The 16130-nt window shown below is 39.8% G+C and overlaps 1 protein-coding gene across 1 annotated transcript in view; it reads right to left on the bottom strand.

The window, feature by feature from the left end:
- Nucleotides 1-16130, bottom strand: part of KAT2B (K(lysine) acetyltransferase 2B) — a 37140-nt gene that overhangs the window by 17801 nt on the left and 3209 nt on the right. Inside the window, exons 3-10 of the mRNA XM_009329518.1 lie at nucleotides 13027-13172; nucleotides 12419-12508; nucleotides 10473-10654; nucleotides 7938-8129; nucleotides 6578-6684; nucleotides 4681-4806; nucleotides 2202-2338; nucleotides 587-795 (exon numbers count right to left, since the gene is read on the bottom strand). Coding sequence (XP_009327793.1) covers nucleotides 587-795; nucleotides 2202-2338; nucleotides 4681-4806; nucleotides 6578-6684; nucleotides 7938-8129; nucleotides 10473-10654; nucleotides 12419-12508; nucleotides 13027-13172 — 1189 coding nt within the window. The remainder of the gene's footprint in view (nucleotides 1-586; nucleotides 796-2201; nucleotides 2339-4680; nucleotides 4807-6577; nucleotides 6685-7937; nucleotides 8130-10472; nucleotides 10655-12418; nucleotides 12509-13026; nucleotides 13173-16130) is intronic.

Below are 16130 nucleotides of genomic sequence, written 5' to 3'. Positions count from 1 at the left end.
TGTGATGAACTGACCACAACCCCCATTCCCCGTCCCCCTGCGCTGCTCGGGGGAAGGAGGTAGAGAAAATCGGGAGTGAAGTTGGGCCTGGGAAGAAGGGAGGGGGGGAAGGTGTTTTAAGATATAGTTTTCATTTCTCATTACCCTACTCTGTTTTGCTTGGTAATAAATTAAACTGATCTCCCCAAGTTGAGTCTGTTTTGCCCGTGATGGTAGTTGCTGAGTGATCTCTCCCTGCCCTTATCTCGACCCACGAGCCTTTCATCGTATTTTCTTTCCCATGTCCAGCTGAGGGGGGGGGAGTGACAGAGCGGCTTTGGTGGGCACCTGGCATCCAGACAGGGTCAACCCACCACAGTCCCACAACAAGAAGCCACTTGTCACTAATACAGCCTCCAAGATAGTATTTGGGTACAATCCAACTAGATTGGCCAGAAGTTATGGGGGCTTGAAAAGATGGGAAAAGGGTAGCACGACAGAGCTGCCCTCCACGCCACCTCAGCTGGCCCCTTCCTACACCGCTGCCTGCAACCAGCACCAGGCTTTCTCCGTCTCACCCGCCAAACCCCTCCCCAGCAGTACTCACGGATCAAAGACCAAGCGCGTGATGTACTCCTTCGGCATTCGAGGCAGCTGATGGGAGAACACGTTCTGCAAACCAACCAGCCACATCATGATCTTCTTGTTGGGCTTCTGGTTCAGGGAATTGCCAACCACATGGAATTCGATCACCCCCCTGCGCTCCTCCAGCCTCGCCGCCTCGTCCCGGGCCGAGTGCGCCGAGAGAAAGTTGGTCTGTACCACACAAAAGAGGAACAAAATCACATTTTGGATATTTCACATCCTCTAATGGAACAGCCTTAACAAACAATCAAATGAAACCCTCTGTTTTTTCCAAGCCATCTTTTTACAAAAATAGAGCTGCCAATGATTACCTTTTTTTAGCAGAAATGACACCATCAAATAAGCTGGATAAAAGTCTCCACTACAGTGTACAAAGGCTTATTCAAACTTCTTTTGGTAAAGATTAGGTACCAACAGCGATGGTTATGACTCAACAAGTTCCAAAATCTCCCGAGGGACAGCACTCATCCAGTTGAAGCCTATGCCACTAAGTCTTCATATTTTCTTTAGTCTAGCCAGCTTGGACAAAAGTAGTGGATTTGCCTACGCATACTGCAAATCACATATTTTAATGGCGGTGCACGCAAAGTCATATTTTTTCATTTTAGTAGTGCTTTCCACTATCTATGCTGCTATCGTAAGAGCCCAAAAAGAACATTTTGATTCCTACTGATTTTGCTGTTACATATCTAGAAATTGCATCCATATATTTGAATGGAGATGAAATTAATACAGACAATTTATTTAACTTTTTTTTTTCCAAGATCATTTTACAACGCCAAAACATCTCTGCATGCACATACTGTTTACTTTTAAGAGCAAAGTTTGGCTGCTGGGTTTCTAGTCAGTGCCAGCCCCAACAGCCAGACTGGCACAGCATTTGTAATATGCAGAGCCATCAGTCACAGTACATAGTTTGAGTAAGAAATGTAGGTGGTTCCAAATCTTCAGCAGTCTCTAGCTAAACCTTGGCAAACAAGAGCTGCTGGCAAAACATAGCCTGGCGAAGGGAACAGAAGGAGGAAAAGCCAGCCAAAAAAAAAAAAAAAAAGTGTGCAATTCTGTACATGGCACAATTCTGCAGTTCTGTTTGTTTTTCTCTTCCAGCAGAGAAAAAGAGCAACTGTGGAAGACAGAGCAAATAGCTGTTTAGATCAGCCCTTCTGCACTAAACAGAGATTTTAACTTTGGATCTTTAATTCTGCTGCAATATTTGAACCCCATTTACCTTATCAGCTCCATCTATGATTAACAATAAAAAGCATACTCTGGAACTGTTCTGTAACAGAAGTACCATGCAAAATAACCTGGGATCTACTTCCGTACTATCACTAGTTTCCAAGTCTCTTTGCAAACAGTACACAATGCATTAAAAAAATTGTAGAACTGTTCTTCATGTTAATGATGCATTTCATCAATACCTTTTGCTCACCTAATCATACTCTTTGAAAGTCTCTATTTTTCTTACTGACAGCATGGTAAGTTTTGTGGACTCTTAGCTTATCATACTCTATCCAGGTGGAACATTTATTGAAAACAGACCATTTGCAAACAGACCAGGTCTATATATTTCTCACCTCTGGCCCGAGCATTGCTGCAGGATCTGTAATTGTTGACATTACTTCATTGATTAACTCAATAGGAATATCTCCCACAACCCTTGGTCTTTTTGAATCCTCCAGAGAATAGGGTTCATTATTTTTCCTCTTCTCCCCTATAAAACAAAACCAGGACAAATTAGAACAACCAAACTGTCGCAGACTAGCACTGTGAACTCTAGCACTTCTGTTATATTCTTTAATTTGTATGCCAAGTTCGGGGATTTTTTTTTTTAATCCCTATAGAAAGGGAGAAAGAGAAAGAAATGCAATCCGAACAAGACTTATCACAATTTTGTCTTTGCACTGGGATATTAGCATGAAGCAGGATGAATATACCTCTCCTTCTCCTATACCTCTGTAAATTCACAGTGAAACTATTTGCTTTTCTTTTTGCTTCAGCATCCTCTGCAGTGAACCTCTGTGCTGCTGTCTTGGAAGGTCAGTGCTCAATACACAAATTACAGTGCATACTTTTGGATGACATGAAATCCCATTTTGGGATTCACTGGAATTAAGTATCCATTATAGATTTCTTTCACCCTTTTTGTAAACCAAGCAGCATGTACAGTCTGACACGTCACATATATTTGACTTAGAAAATCCATATGAAGTTTCCAAATCAAAATATACCATGTTAATTATTAACTGCCCTGCTAACTGCAGACCAACATGTAATATAGCAAAAGCAACTAGTTAAACAAATTCATGAAAGAAAAGTCCACCAAGGACTAGTGGGTACAATAACACTGATAAATCCAGCTGCTGGCTCAGGATTTATCCAAGCAGCAAACTGCCAAATACTAGAAAAGCATACAAACAAAAAAATCACTCCATGGTTACATTGTTCCTGTATTCTTTCCATAAAGATACTGGCCATTGTCAGAGCCAGGATACAGAATTTTGCCTTCGTGATCAGTGAGATAAGTTGGTTTTGTTTTGTTTGGGTTTTTTTTTTTCCCCCTAAGGAAAATCCACAATAGCTTTAAGATCTTCTTTCTGAAACAACCAGGCAGTTAGGGCCCACTATGCCCACTATTTTACATATATTGTACAGATTGTTTTTCCACAGCTGTAGCACTCTAAATATGAGGACCAAACTGTTCATTCCCCTTTTCAGACTTTCAAGCAGTACAATTGTTTTCTTAACAATAGAATTTTATTGTTAACCTCCCTTCATTGAGAAACAGTTTATTCCTATTCTTTATTTCTTACTTTTTAAACAGTTATTCATATGTGAATGGACCTTCCTTCTTATTTCCCAAGGGATTAATTTCTTGTTTTAAAACAGGATTTTTTGAAGCAATTTGTCAAAAGCTTTATGGAAATCCAGGTATACAAAACCCTTTCCAAATGCTCACCACTTCCTTCACAGATACATACAATTTGTGAGTTCTAGAAAAGGCACACTGAATTTCCACACATCGCATTACTCACACATTTATTCATTTCATTCTTAATCAGTTTATTATTGTTTCTTCTAACTGTCTGAAATAGGAGACTTACAATTGACAGTTTCCTGAATTGTCTTATAATCACTTTAAAAAACAGTTTTGCATCTGTGGTTTCAATTCTGTAGTGCTGAGGGCAATTCTAATGACAGCTCAGCTGCACAACTTAATAGTTAGTTTGTCGATCCCATATTTCTTTTCACATTCTCAAAAAAAACCCAATTCTTCTAGTGACTACTTACTAATCATTTTGCTGATCTGTAATTAAAAAAAAAAATAATCTTCTACTCATTCCCACTTTTAAGACCATTTCCCAACTTGTCCCACAAAGAAAGCTGCAGTTTAGGAGCTGCCTTAAGTTCCTCTGTAGTGAACACCGAGGCTAAGAATTCATTTAGCTTTTTCTACTTCCTTGAGGAGTTACTTTACATAAGCTCGTGATCATCTCTCTGACCTACAAACTCTCTTGACAGGCTCATTAATCCTGAGGTGTTTGAAAAAGGATTTATTAGGACGATTTATGCATTCAACTTTTTTTACCCAAAACTTTTTTTTTTTAACTTGACCTCATACATGTTTTAAATTTAACCTGGTTGGTGTGTTTGTACTTTTCTGTATTACTCAAATGTATGCAATTTCAGTACCTTGAAAGAGGGGGGAAAAAAAAAAAAAGCAATGGCCCCTTCTACTCCGTATTTATTTAAATGAAACTTTTTTTCATGCCTCATAATACATGTACTCCCAATAAAGTGTTTTTCAACAACCTCTGACACCAGCAAACCTTTCCCCATTTTAACTGAATTTAAACAAACCAATTTTTTTTTCCAAATACAGTTGCCATTTCTGCTAGTTAAACATTACCATAGTGGAGAAAAAGTATGCGTGTGCATGTCTTTTAGCAAAAACACCTCAAGGTCGCTATTGCAGAGTGAAGGCAATGGTCACCATATACTGCAACTACTGATAACATCGACAGAAGCCCAAAAGCAAGTCCCCCTCTTCGTTACCTAGGTTTGGGTCAAGGGCAGAAGAAACTTTGCAAGCAGGACTCATATTCCCACTGTTGGGCTGCTCCAGAGACGAAGGACTTGCACTGTATGAAACAGATCTTGCAACAGGAGGAGGACTGATAACTGGAATGGCATAAAAGACAAACACAAAAAAATCAGGACATGGAACCCATTACGGTGCTCACTGAAGGACTGTCACAATGAGGGACTCAATTTCACACCCACCACCTGCCAAGTAACAGCTAACATTGTGCAACAGAACAATGTCAGCAGTTTCTAAACTTCTACCTAACGAGGGACGGTGTTACTGCTGGATGACAGAGTTAGCTTTACTTCATTGCAAGTATCAGGCTTTATTGTTCTGCAGTGCTGAGCACGAGCTAAGAAAACAAAATTCCTTCACATACCTGCCAAGCCTGCTGGAGTTCAGCCTCACGAAAAGGCTTTTTGTAGGGGTCTATTGAAAAGCAAAATCTCATCATTCAGCTTCAGCTGTCCACTTTAACAGCATTCAAAGACAAAACAAACTCAATAAAGGAAGAAGTTGTTGCACGAGTTAAGAGGATTAAACTATTACTTTAAAAAGCCACAGACTAACATCTCTCTCTCTAATTTTTTTTTTTTTTTGAAACACCACTTATCCCAAATCATCCAGTTTTCATTTGTGTCAGGACTTTTGGCAGGCAGGTAGGGGATTGAGGTGACTGCTCGTAGCCTGGACACCTGCAGACTTTCTCTTTACGTGCCTTTATCCTGGTATCATCAACAGCAACACCTCTTTTGTGCCATATTCATGTCAAGAATCCAGTGCTTAAGAAGTGCACATTAAAGTGAAGCACTGCAGAAATCATAGAATCATAGAATAGTTTGGGTTGGAAGGGACCTCTAAAGGTCATCTAGTCCAACCTCCCAGTGTACATGATAGAATGAACTCTGAGAGCAACGTGATTTTAGAGTTGCAATGAACTTGTGCCTAAGGCATAATTCACCAGTTCATGGTGCAGACCAGGAATTTCTCACAAAAAGAGCCTGTATCTGTCACAGTGGAATTTCCCTACTACTCTAGGAAATTCACTATCGGATAAAGTGCTGACATGATGGTTTTGTCAACTGATAATCAACAATTGTTTCAAAATACTGAATTGTTACAAAATATTGAATATATGCCTCCAGTCTTCGCTTCCTAAAATACTGAAAATTGAAGTCAAACCCTGAGCTGCATAAATAGATTTTAAATACTTTTGAGCAGAAAGGAAGAGGAGAAGGGGAAAGAGAAAGAAAACCATCATTAATGTCTCCCTGCAATTTTAGGGCTGACTTATACCTCAGTACCCTAACTGAGGTAAAGTGAATAAAGCTGCAGAATAGCCAATGAGGCACATGAATAACAAAGCAAGGAAAAGCTATACAAAACCAAGAAAATCAAAGGCATGTGTGCAAAGGCAATGGGATATCTGAAGTGGAAGGTCCCTACTTCCCTACTGCAGGGTCCCTACATCCCTGCTGCTAGGGAGTCGGAGGACTGGCGTGAGTCCTCATGCAAGGGGACCACTGTCCAGCAGGTGACCCACCGCGGCCATTGGGTAACACTGACCATTCTCACTTGCCCACATTGAGCGCATTTGTGCCACTTGAATATTCAGGCAATTTGCCTCAGCACCCAACCTTCTCCACTGGCACCTTCAATTAGCTGGATTTCATCATCAAAATGGGACCTTTGTATGAGGAAGCACCAGAGAGTCAGACACCTGTGCTTACTCCAGGCAGACTGATTTCAGTATAGCCTGCTATTTATAAAGCTGCATATCTAAGTCTCGTTCCTCAGAATTCATCAGTTGTACAGGTTTATCTTTGTATTCAGGTGCTCCCTAACCCATCACTAAATGCAAATTACCTGTCTGGATTCCCAGCTGGCCAGTTCGGGAACTAGACACCATGAAATCCTGATCCCAAATGGGAGAATTCTGGCTGTACACTTCTTCTTCCAGCATCGACAGAAACCTAGGCACAAAACCAGGTGAAATATTAACTTAATAGGATCATTCAAAACAGGTTCTTTTTCAGAATAAGCATTTGCAACTTTTTTAAATTTAAAAACATTTAATGATTCAGTAAGAAAATGCTGTTGGCCAATTCCTTTTTAAAAAAAAAAAAAAAAAAACACACACAAAATCACAAGCCAGAGTAGACATTAAGTATCTTAATTCAGTAGAGTGCTTTCACCTATGAAAATTTATCTTTGATAAATTGATAAACAGTTTATGCTTTTCAAAGTGGTAAAAGACGTTATTACTAACAGTAGGAGCAACAAATCCTGGCTCTACCCAGCGTCGGAAAGCTCACGTTGCTTTTCATTCACTAACCCACTCTAGCCCCAGACAGCAGCTTGCACAGCATCAGTGCCACCAGCTCTCCTGCAGGTTCAGTTCCTTTGTTGTTAGGAGGGACAGACTTTTAAAATATGGGCTAGAGAGCCAAGCCACCCTCAGAAAATAAGGATATTTTTCAAGTGATGCACTATTTTAACAGGAAGCATACAATGAATGATCCTATCACCACCTCCACCCTTAACCGCCAGTAAAATGTTTGAAATTAAGGACTGTCAAAGTTGAGCATGTTTTGAGACAAGTCATTCTCCCACATACCCCAATATGTAATTATTGTTGTTTAATTGTGAGAGATTGGCATCAATATTCCAGTACTGGAACAGGTAGTCAATATGAAATTCATGAGTTTAGGATTCACTGATGCACCTTTATACTAACTACTCTCCTCTCTGTCAAATGAACACAACTCTTCTGGGGGTGGGATGACTAATTTGTTCCCTAGTACAAAGTTGAATTAAACTGAAATTCTTAGGTGTATATAAACTCCAGTACAACACTCCCTTTTTTACTGCTCCATCACTAAAGCAGAAGCGACCATGTTTTTGGAGATCTGGACCTATGTTGCTTCCAAGGACTACAGAAAAAGAAAGTAAGCGACCAACAATACCTGCTAATAGGCAATAAGCACAATCCCCCAGCAAGATGAATAATCCTTTTTATAAAGTAAAGCCCTAGGACAAAGCAAAACAAGCGGTTGTGTACATAAAATACACTAGTTCAAGCTACGGCAGAAAAGAAAGCTGCGGTATCTACTTGTTACTGAATAAAAGGAGAAATTATTTTAAGCTGCAGGTAATTTTTCCATTTCCACGCCGAAGTTGCATACTACTGGTTAACCTTGAATGCAGGCACATTGCGACCCCTTACTTTGGAAAATGGGTGAGGATTAGTGTTCGTTTCTCTTGAGGAAGTTTGTCCTTTTCTTGCCTGGCCTGCTCCAGCAGTTGCCGTCTCATTACAGTAAAAACGGAGCGAAGCAATGTCCTACCGAAAACCTGGGTGGTTTCATACCGAGGTAGACTGTCACAGAACTGAGGGACATTGCAATAACAAAGCCACCTGTAAAGGGGAAAAAAGCCAGATAACTATCACCGTCTAACATATGAATTAATGCAATAAAACCACTATCCACATCATTTATAATGCAGCTGAGAGCTATATGACCATATAAATCAGTTCCACATCAAGTCTGGACAGAGTTAAGCAGCATTTATATTGCCCAGCTTTTTTAAAGAAATGACAGCCAAGTACTTTTAAGTCTCCATATATTCTTTTTCTCTGCAGTCTAGTTTCCATAAAGTGCTCTTGTTCCAGACAGTAATCATAGATCACATAAAATTCGTGTTGATGTCAGGGATTCTCTCCACAGCTCATTCGTTCAGCCTCCCACGTCTCCTCACTGCGACTCCAAAGACCCTTAGCCTGGCCCGTTTTCCCCTCTTTAAACTTCTGCATTTCCCCACATAGACACAAAAGGGGCGACACTTCTATCTCCACCCCAATCCGACTGGACTCCCAGCCTGCTCTCCCACCAGCTGGCTTCTTCCCATTACACCCTGACTCAATACTCTTTCATTTACCAGTAACTCCCTCTGTAATGAGTTTTGCACTAAGAAGTACATATGAAAATATAGCGTGTCGTGTTACTCTTCTTGGAAAAGGGATCATGGTACTGAAGAGGTAGATCAGGAGTACACTGACTATGTAGGTCATGATATCTGTTAATTTTATAAACAAGATTTCAGTATCTGTGTGTAAATGAACAGTCGATGGTATCTGTAGCTTTAGCAGAATCAGACCACAACCATTATGAAAGCTCCAACAATTAAAAAAAAAAAAGTTAAGAATTGGCTGCAAACAGACTGCGCTGGATCCTGCACTGGTTTTCTCATCCAGACCCCAAGTACAGCCTGTCTCAAAACGCTCTCCCAAACTCTCGTGTCTCAATCTTTGCAAACACAGGAGTTGCAAAAGAGTTGTCAGATACGGATGTTCACAGACCCCTACTCCCTGTTCTCGGCTGATAAAGCACATCTCTCAAAACAAAAGGATGCATGCGAAACTCTGATACAGTTTCACTCAAATCATCAGGTTTTCAAATGAAGTCGGTGACCGCAAGAATTCACGAGGTGCACCCATGGCACACAGCGGCTTCCTCAGCACCCCGAGCAGTGCCTTAAACGCCACGGAGGGGAAAAGCTCACACTGACAGGTTAGATCAGACAGAAAGAGTCAGCGCTTTGGGTCGGCGGGAGCCTTAGGGACTGCAGGCCGGGAGGTTTGAGAAACAGCAAGTGACAAAACGATTAACAATAAAAGTTGACTCCAACCAACCCTGGCTATCTGACGTCTATATCACAAACAAACGGAGGGCAAAGACACACCAAACATGGTCTTAGGAGCCCCGTGGATTATCAGTAACTGTCCTTTACGCCAGGTAGCTATTTGAGGTGACAGGTCATCTGAAGAGCATCCCGGGCGGGCACAGGCACAGCAGGGTCTGCTGTATCACCAGCCACAGTCTCAACTCACACCAGGATTTGCTGTTCTCTTCCATGGAGCTGTTTTTCAGAGGAAAGGCCGCCGGAAGAGTGGCCAGAAGGCAGTGCTCATCCTCAGCCAGGAAAAATGTCCCTGGCCGTTCCTGGGAACAGGTGTGCCGACAGAGACGTTGGCTAACCGCTGCCCGCGCTCGCAGACGGCGCGTTAACTGCTGCCCGCGCCGGCAGGAGCCTTGACTGCTGTCGCTGTGCTAACTGAAAAAGGTGTGGCACGGCTGTTATGAGAAAAGCAAAATTAAGAGAGACCCAGCTTTTTATCCTAGCTCGTCTGCCCCCAGTGACTAAGTTATACCTCTGAATTCTGACAACGTATTAAAAGGTCATAAGAAGAACTATCATTTTAAGGAACCTAATAGCATCTCCTCACCATTTAGTATTCAAGCACTTACAAAATTATTTTAATTTTTCAAATCTTCCATGATTTGATTTCAAACTGTGATGCTCTGCAATGCTTAATGTTTTTTTTTTTTTTTTTTTTTTTTTTTTTTTTTTTAAGTTGAATAACAACTTGCCTGAATTTTTAGTACGGATCTTACACGAGGCTCGTTTCTTAAGAAGACTGAGAGCAACTTTGCAAACACAGGACGTGCAAAAGCATTGTTAGGTACAGATGTTCGCGAGCTCTACGCCCTGTTCTTGGCTGATAAAGCGCACCTCTCAAAACACAAGCATGCGTGTGAAACTGATATAGTCTCTCTAAAATCGTCAGGTTTTCATATAAGCTCCATGACTGCAAAAAATTCACAAGGTGCACCTATGGCGTACAGGTACTGGTGTATTCCTGAAGTGTGTACATGCCATATTTGTTAGCAAGACTTGTAACAGTCACAGGCAGCGTTACCTTGTGTAATTCACTTTATAACCCGCAATATCATCATTGGGTGATCTTAGTCGTCGCTGCGAAGGTGTCTCCAGGTGCCAGTAGTTAATGCGGTTCAGAAACATTTTAGCCAGTTCCACTATCGTTTGCCTTTCCTTTGAGGGTAAGTGGCTGAATTTGTACTGCACAAAATTATTCACACCCTTAAAACAGAAGAAAATTATGTTCAATTATTTAGCCATAATTTTTGTAGAAGTGTCCTTGAACATTTCTTACTTTATGTTTATTAACCCTGAACTTGCATTACATGAGAAAGAAAACAAATACCGGAGACCATGAACTCCTTGCTCAGCTACTCGTGTAGCTGCCACAAGCTGGCTCCCCTGTACACAGCAGCAGGTACATCCAGATGTTTTTCTTCTATCCACCCCCAGCAGCTGACTTACAGGGAGAGAAGGAAAATTCTTTATTTTCCCTTGCTTCGCAAAGTAAAATACTTTGTCAGGGAACAGAGAAAGATCCAGTAGGCTTTCTTCTATATGCTCACATATGCACAATTTTGCTGACAACCATGCTGCATTATTTATGTCCTCTGCAAATCAAGTATCACCTATAAACTTCTCCAGCTACTTTTCAATATTAGACTAGGGCTTGTGGACTTCTAGTTAACTTTGTGTCTACGCATCATATTATTTCTTCAGGAAGTGCCAGTATTTCACAAGAATGTCCCGTCATTGCACTTTGTATACTGTCCACTTTAAAAAAAACTACTGAAGATAGTTAAAATGTGTGACTAAAAGTGCTGCTATATATATATATATATATAAAAAAAATAAATCAATTATAATACTGCTGCCTAGCAAATAACTTTGTGTGATTGAGTTGCTGAACTGCTAAAAACAGAATTGAAAATATTGGTCTATTTTAAGGGAGAATTTTTTCAAAGCAAACTGTAAGAAGAATTACCCTTTCATCTCTACGCTTTACTTTCTTAAGCAAATTGAACGGTATGAAGAATGTGACAAAAAATTATATTGTACAAAACCTTTTTAACAGTGTATTTTAAGGACTAGGAGATTACATACACTTATTCTTTGTTTATACTCAAACTAAAGGAGAACTTAAGGTGAAGTCTTCCCCGAAATTCAGCAATAAAATGTTTTGATTTCCCTAAATTATAAGAAGTGAGAGTTGCAAGGAAATAATTACTACACATAACGGTCTTCTCATTTAAAATATCCTGTTTAACAATAGAGCATCCGTTCATCCACTGATGGGAAAACATCGAGCTCCTGTTTCAGCGAGGTATGTGAGCCTCTGCATAGTCTCACTGGAGCTAATGGGCCCACTTGTTTGCCAAAAGTGCATTCTCAGGAGCTTAACCAAAATCTGAATTTGTCATATGTTCTTTATCCACTGAGAGTTACAAAAGCCTCAGTTATTCTTTGGTTTCGGCTTTGTTTTTTGTTGTGTACCCTTTGAAAGAGAAGGCTATGATCTCACTGAACTGGACTGTAACATTTTCATTGATTTGCAGAAGACGTGTCATTTTAATATTGGATTTCAAAACTTCAACAGCATTTTTCATCACTTGAAACAAAGATTAGAACTGCCACACATAAAAGTAGTATTTTAAGTTCCTTCTCTAAAACCACAAAAAAAGTCAGTTTTCATTAAAGCATAAGATGAATGACAAGAGAAGTCAAATAATGTAACTATTGTACCAACACTAAAGGGGAAGCAGCAGCAGAAGCCTTCTGCAGTCCCCTGCTTTGTCCTAAGTAATACACAGAAACAGCTGCAAACTGCCTAAAATGCCATGTTTTCAAAACCTATGCCTACCTTTACAAAAAAAAAAAAAAGGAAAGAAAAAAGCAAACCCCAAAACAAACAAACAAACAAACCCCAAAAACCTCCACCAAATCAAAAAATCCCACACCAACCAAACCCACATGTTGACTGTTTACCTGTTCAATGCTAGGTTTCTCAAATGGGGGACTTTCCAAAGATCCTTCTACTACAGGTTTTCCCATCTGTAAAATGCACTTCCTCAAAAGCTGTTAAAAATATATAAATTTTTTAAAATTAGCATATTTGCATACATAGGGTCAATGGAAGTCACAGGCGCACAACACACTGCCAGCAGTGTTGAAAATCTCCTGGCTATATATCTGCTTGTTTAGTCATCTAAATTTATAGCTACTAAACTTCACTGTGAATTCACCTTCTTTGAAATGCATATAAGAGGATTCTCTGAGCAAATGTAGGCAGCTAAGTTAGCATTTATGTCAACTGACTTTTCCCGATGTGTAAGCGAAGACGGTAAGGCTTGCAGGTTGCACAGTTTATAGATGGGACTCAGGGTCAGCTCCTGAATCACCTGGGTGACTTTTGGAGTAAGATACGGTACATTGCAAGTACCACAACGTCTAGGCACATAGTTAGCCGCTAGAGCATCACACTAGAGAAAAAAAGTCTCACCAGATAGAGTCAATACATGCATGAGGGGCAGTGAAATTGGCTTACGTGTGAGAGAGTGAAAAACCTGAGAAGACACTACACAAGTTCAGCTTACTTTGAACAGGTAGAAATAAACTTGCTTGGTGTCCGCATCTTCTTCTTTGTGGACACAGGTGAACAGATACTCCACATCCAATACAATCCCCAGGAGCCTATTCATTTCTTCTTCGGACACATTCTCCAGGTGAGAAACATGAGTAGCTAAATGCAATAAAAAACCAAACTTGTAAAAAGCCTACTGAGAGAACCGATAGCACAGGTATTCCCCAGGATATCTCAGACTAAGCCCTAATGGTAAAGGCACTGATGCTGTAATAACCTATTTAAACAGAACGTCTTATCAGAGGTGACTGAAATATATGTCACATCGGAGCAATTCGTAAAGGTGTTCCAGGGGTCGTAATTCCCACAGCAGAGGAACGATGGCTGGTTGGAATCACAGTATCTGTTAACACTTAAAACAGACCACGCAAGCCCTGTCTGTATTAATATGTTGCAATATATAAATAACTACGTATATTTTTGTCCAAGAGCTATGCTTTTCAGACAAAGTTTCTTGACTAAAGAAAATAAATATATAATTCCCATAAATTAGGTAATCCAGTTGTTGATACAAGTAGCACCTTATTCCATGAAGATTTAAAAAAAAAAAAAAAAGCTTCATAAATAGGCTTTTTGTTTTAAACTGGACATTACTGGCTAAGTCTCATACTTTCATATCATGTAAATTCAAACTATGCTTTGTGCACGCTATATTAACAAAGCTTCTGCAGATTGTACACGCTCATTTCTTCAGAAGTTTACAAAAAAGCATCTTTCAATGTATCATAATTTCCAAGTGACAAACTCCCTTTTATCATCTCCAAAGGTAAGTACAGTTCCACATATGTAATTTTCAAAAGCGTGAGGTTTATACATGTGAAGCGGGACACTCATTTCAAGCTGGTTTGAACAACTGGCCCCAGGAAAAGAGAAGGCAATTTAAAACAAAAAGTCGATTCCCAGAAAGAAGATATTTGCATTACAAAAAGCAATGACCTTTGCTGACTCCAGGCCAACGTACATGGTATGCATATCGTTTCCTCTGAAAGGAGAAGAAAATATCCTCTACAAGAAAAGGAGAAGTATTTAAAAGGTTGGGCATATTAGGTTTTACATATTTTAATAACTTGTATCAATATTTATTTCTTAGATAATTATTGTATTATCTTAGATATGCCAATGTGATTAGGACTGGTAAGAAATTTTCAGCATAAATCTGATTCCTTAAGGGGAGAGGAACTGGGGAGAAATAACACTTGCCTTGAAAACGTTCATATTTATTGGCCACCGAGCAAAGATGGTTTGTTTTGGAAAGTTTGGTATGACACCTGCCAAAACGTTTAAATTCAATAAATTTGTGCAGCTTCAAGTAAAAAGGACACCGTGGCTCAGAACATTAAAAAGACGCCAGCAATCGTTTCCACTTAAATGAACATTTATAATATAGTGTCTTAAGTTCTGAGCATACGCTCAGAACTGAAAAGGGGATGGTCATGATGGGCTTTCTTTAAGGACAAATAGTCAGCATCCTGGGCAGAATAAAACTATTTAATTTCTGTCCTTGAGCCAGATATGAAGGTTTAATATTCCCAGCTGTCTGTTCTGATCTTGTAAAAGTAATACATTCCCCTCCTAGATGAGCGTTGCATTAGAAATCAATAACATACTAAAGAAACCTTGCATTCAACTAACAAATGAATAAAACATCAGCATAAGAAGCCATTTCCACACAGTTTCCATAACAATACTGAAAGTTACCTCAACTACTTAGTGGTCATATTTAAACATTTTATTAAACTAGAGAATTAGTACCCATACGGTGAATCTAAAAGTAATATAAGCATATTACCAGCATGTATTTACTACCAGTTACCATTTACTAAAGAATCACCAATGTTTGTACATCTGTCCAACAAACTATCTTTCTTCGAATGTTCACAGCCCATTCCCAAATTCTTGCGGCCATTAGTAAATGTTTTATTAAAATCAAAGCTTTGGTACACTGGCATCAAATACTGAGTTACTCTTGACTATAGAGTTACGCAGTCCCACCCATCTGCATTGCCCAACTGGTACCTCCTTCCGCAGCTGCTGTTATGGTTGCAAAATAATAAATTTTAAAAAAATGAATCACAAGTATAGCTTGCTACCGCATACAGAAGAAGAAAGCAAGCAGAAAGAGCAAGGCCAATGCAATGATATGAGGACCCGAAAAATAGCAAGTTAATTATTTTAGTTGTGCAACTTCAGTAAGCAAGTACTTGAGCGTATGAATTAGGAGCAGTTAGAAAACAGACTCGTAAGGAACGTGGCCACAGTCTATCTCAAAATCAGTGTGTACATAAAAACACTAGTAATGTATACAGGACAGGCAAACCAAGCAATACCCAAATACACTATGTGAAGGTGCATAGCAGGAACCGAAGACAGCGCTGGGAGAAAAAAAGAGAGCCCGAGTGTGTACACAGTGTACTAATGCATTAATTAACGAGTTTTAAAAGTGCACTAGACTCAAGACCGAAAATGTTTACCAACAGGAAAACGCACCCTGTAGCACAGGAGAAACCAGTTAAATATAAAAGAGGAAAGAGCCTATATTTAACCAGGAACACCTGGTCTTGAGGCTGGTGGAGAGTGAATTCTCCCGGCACACAATTCAGTCAGCACTTCCCAGTGTCATGGTACTGACCCACTATATCACCCAAATAAAATAAATATTCATTAAAAGCCCAGTACAGAGCCAAGCTGTGGGGCTGAGCCACAAATAGAAGAATACAAGTTGTAGGTAAGTAGACAGAAATAAGCTCAATAAGGTAATACGCACCACCAAACAGATTTATGCACCAAAAACTGCACTGGCTTGAGGATCGAACCATACCCCCAAAAAGAGATGTCTCAAGCAAGACTAATGTCTAGGATTACCTTTAGAAGAAAGTAATAAATAAAAAAAAGGCAAAAAACCCAAACATCCTACATTTTACATCAGGTATGGCTTTAACCAGTACAGGAATTTCTACATTGTTATTTCAACGGCTCTCGAAGGAAGAGAAAATGCAGTGCAGATGATAATCTGAAGCCTGCCCATCTTGTGGTCAGTCTGGTTTTAAAGGCATTCAG

Source organism: Pygoscelis adeliae, unplaced genomic scaffold, assembly GCF_000699105.1.
Source record: "Pygoscelis adeliae isolate BGI_AS28 unplaced genomic scaffold, ASM69910v1 Scaffold8, whole genome shotgun sequence".
NCBI classification, from domain to species: Eukaryota; Metazoa; Chordata; class Aves; order Sphenisciformes; family Spheniscidae; genus Pygoscelis; species Pygoscelis adeliae.
The sequence above is the reverse complement of the archived record's forward strand: the minus strand, read 5'-3'. Positions and strand labels throughout refer to the sequence as shown.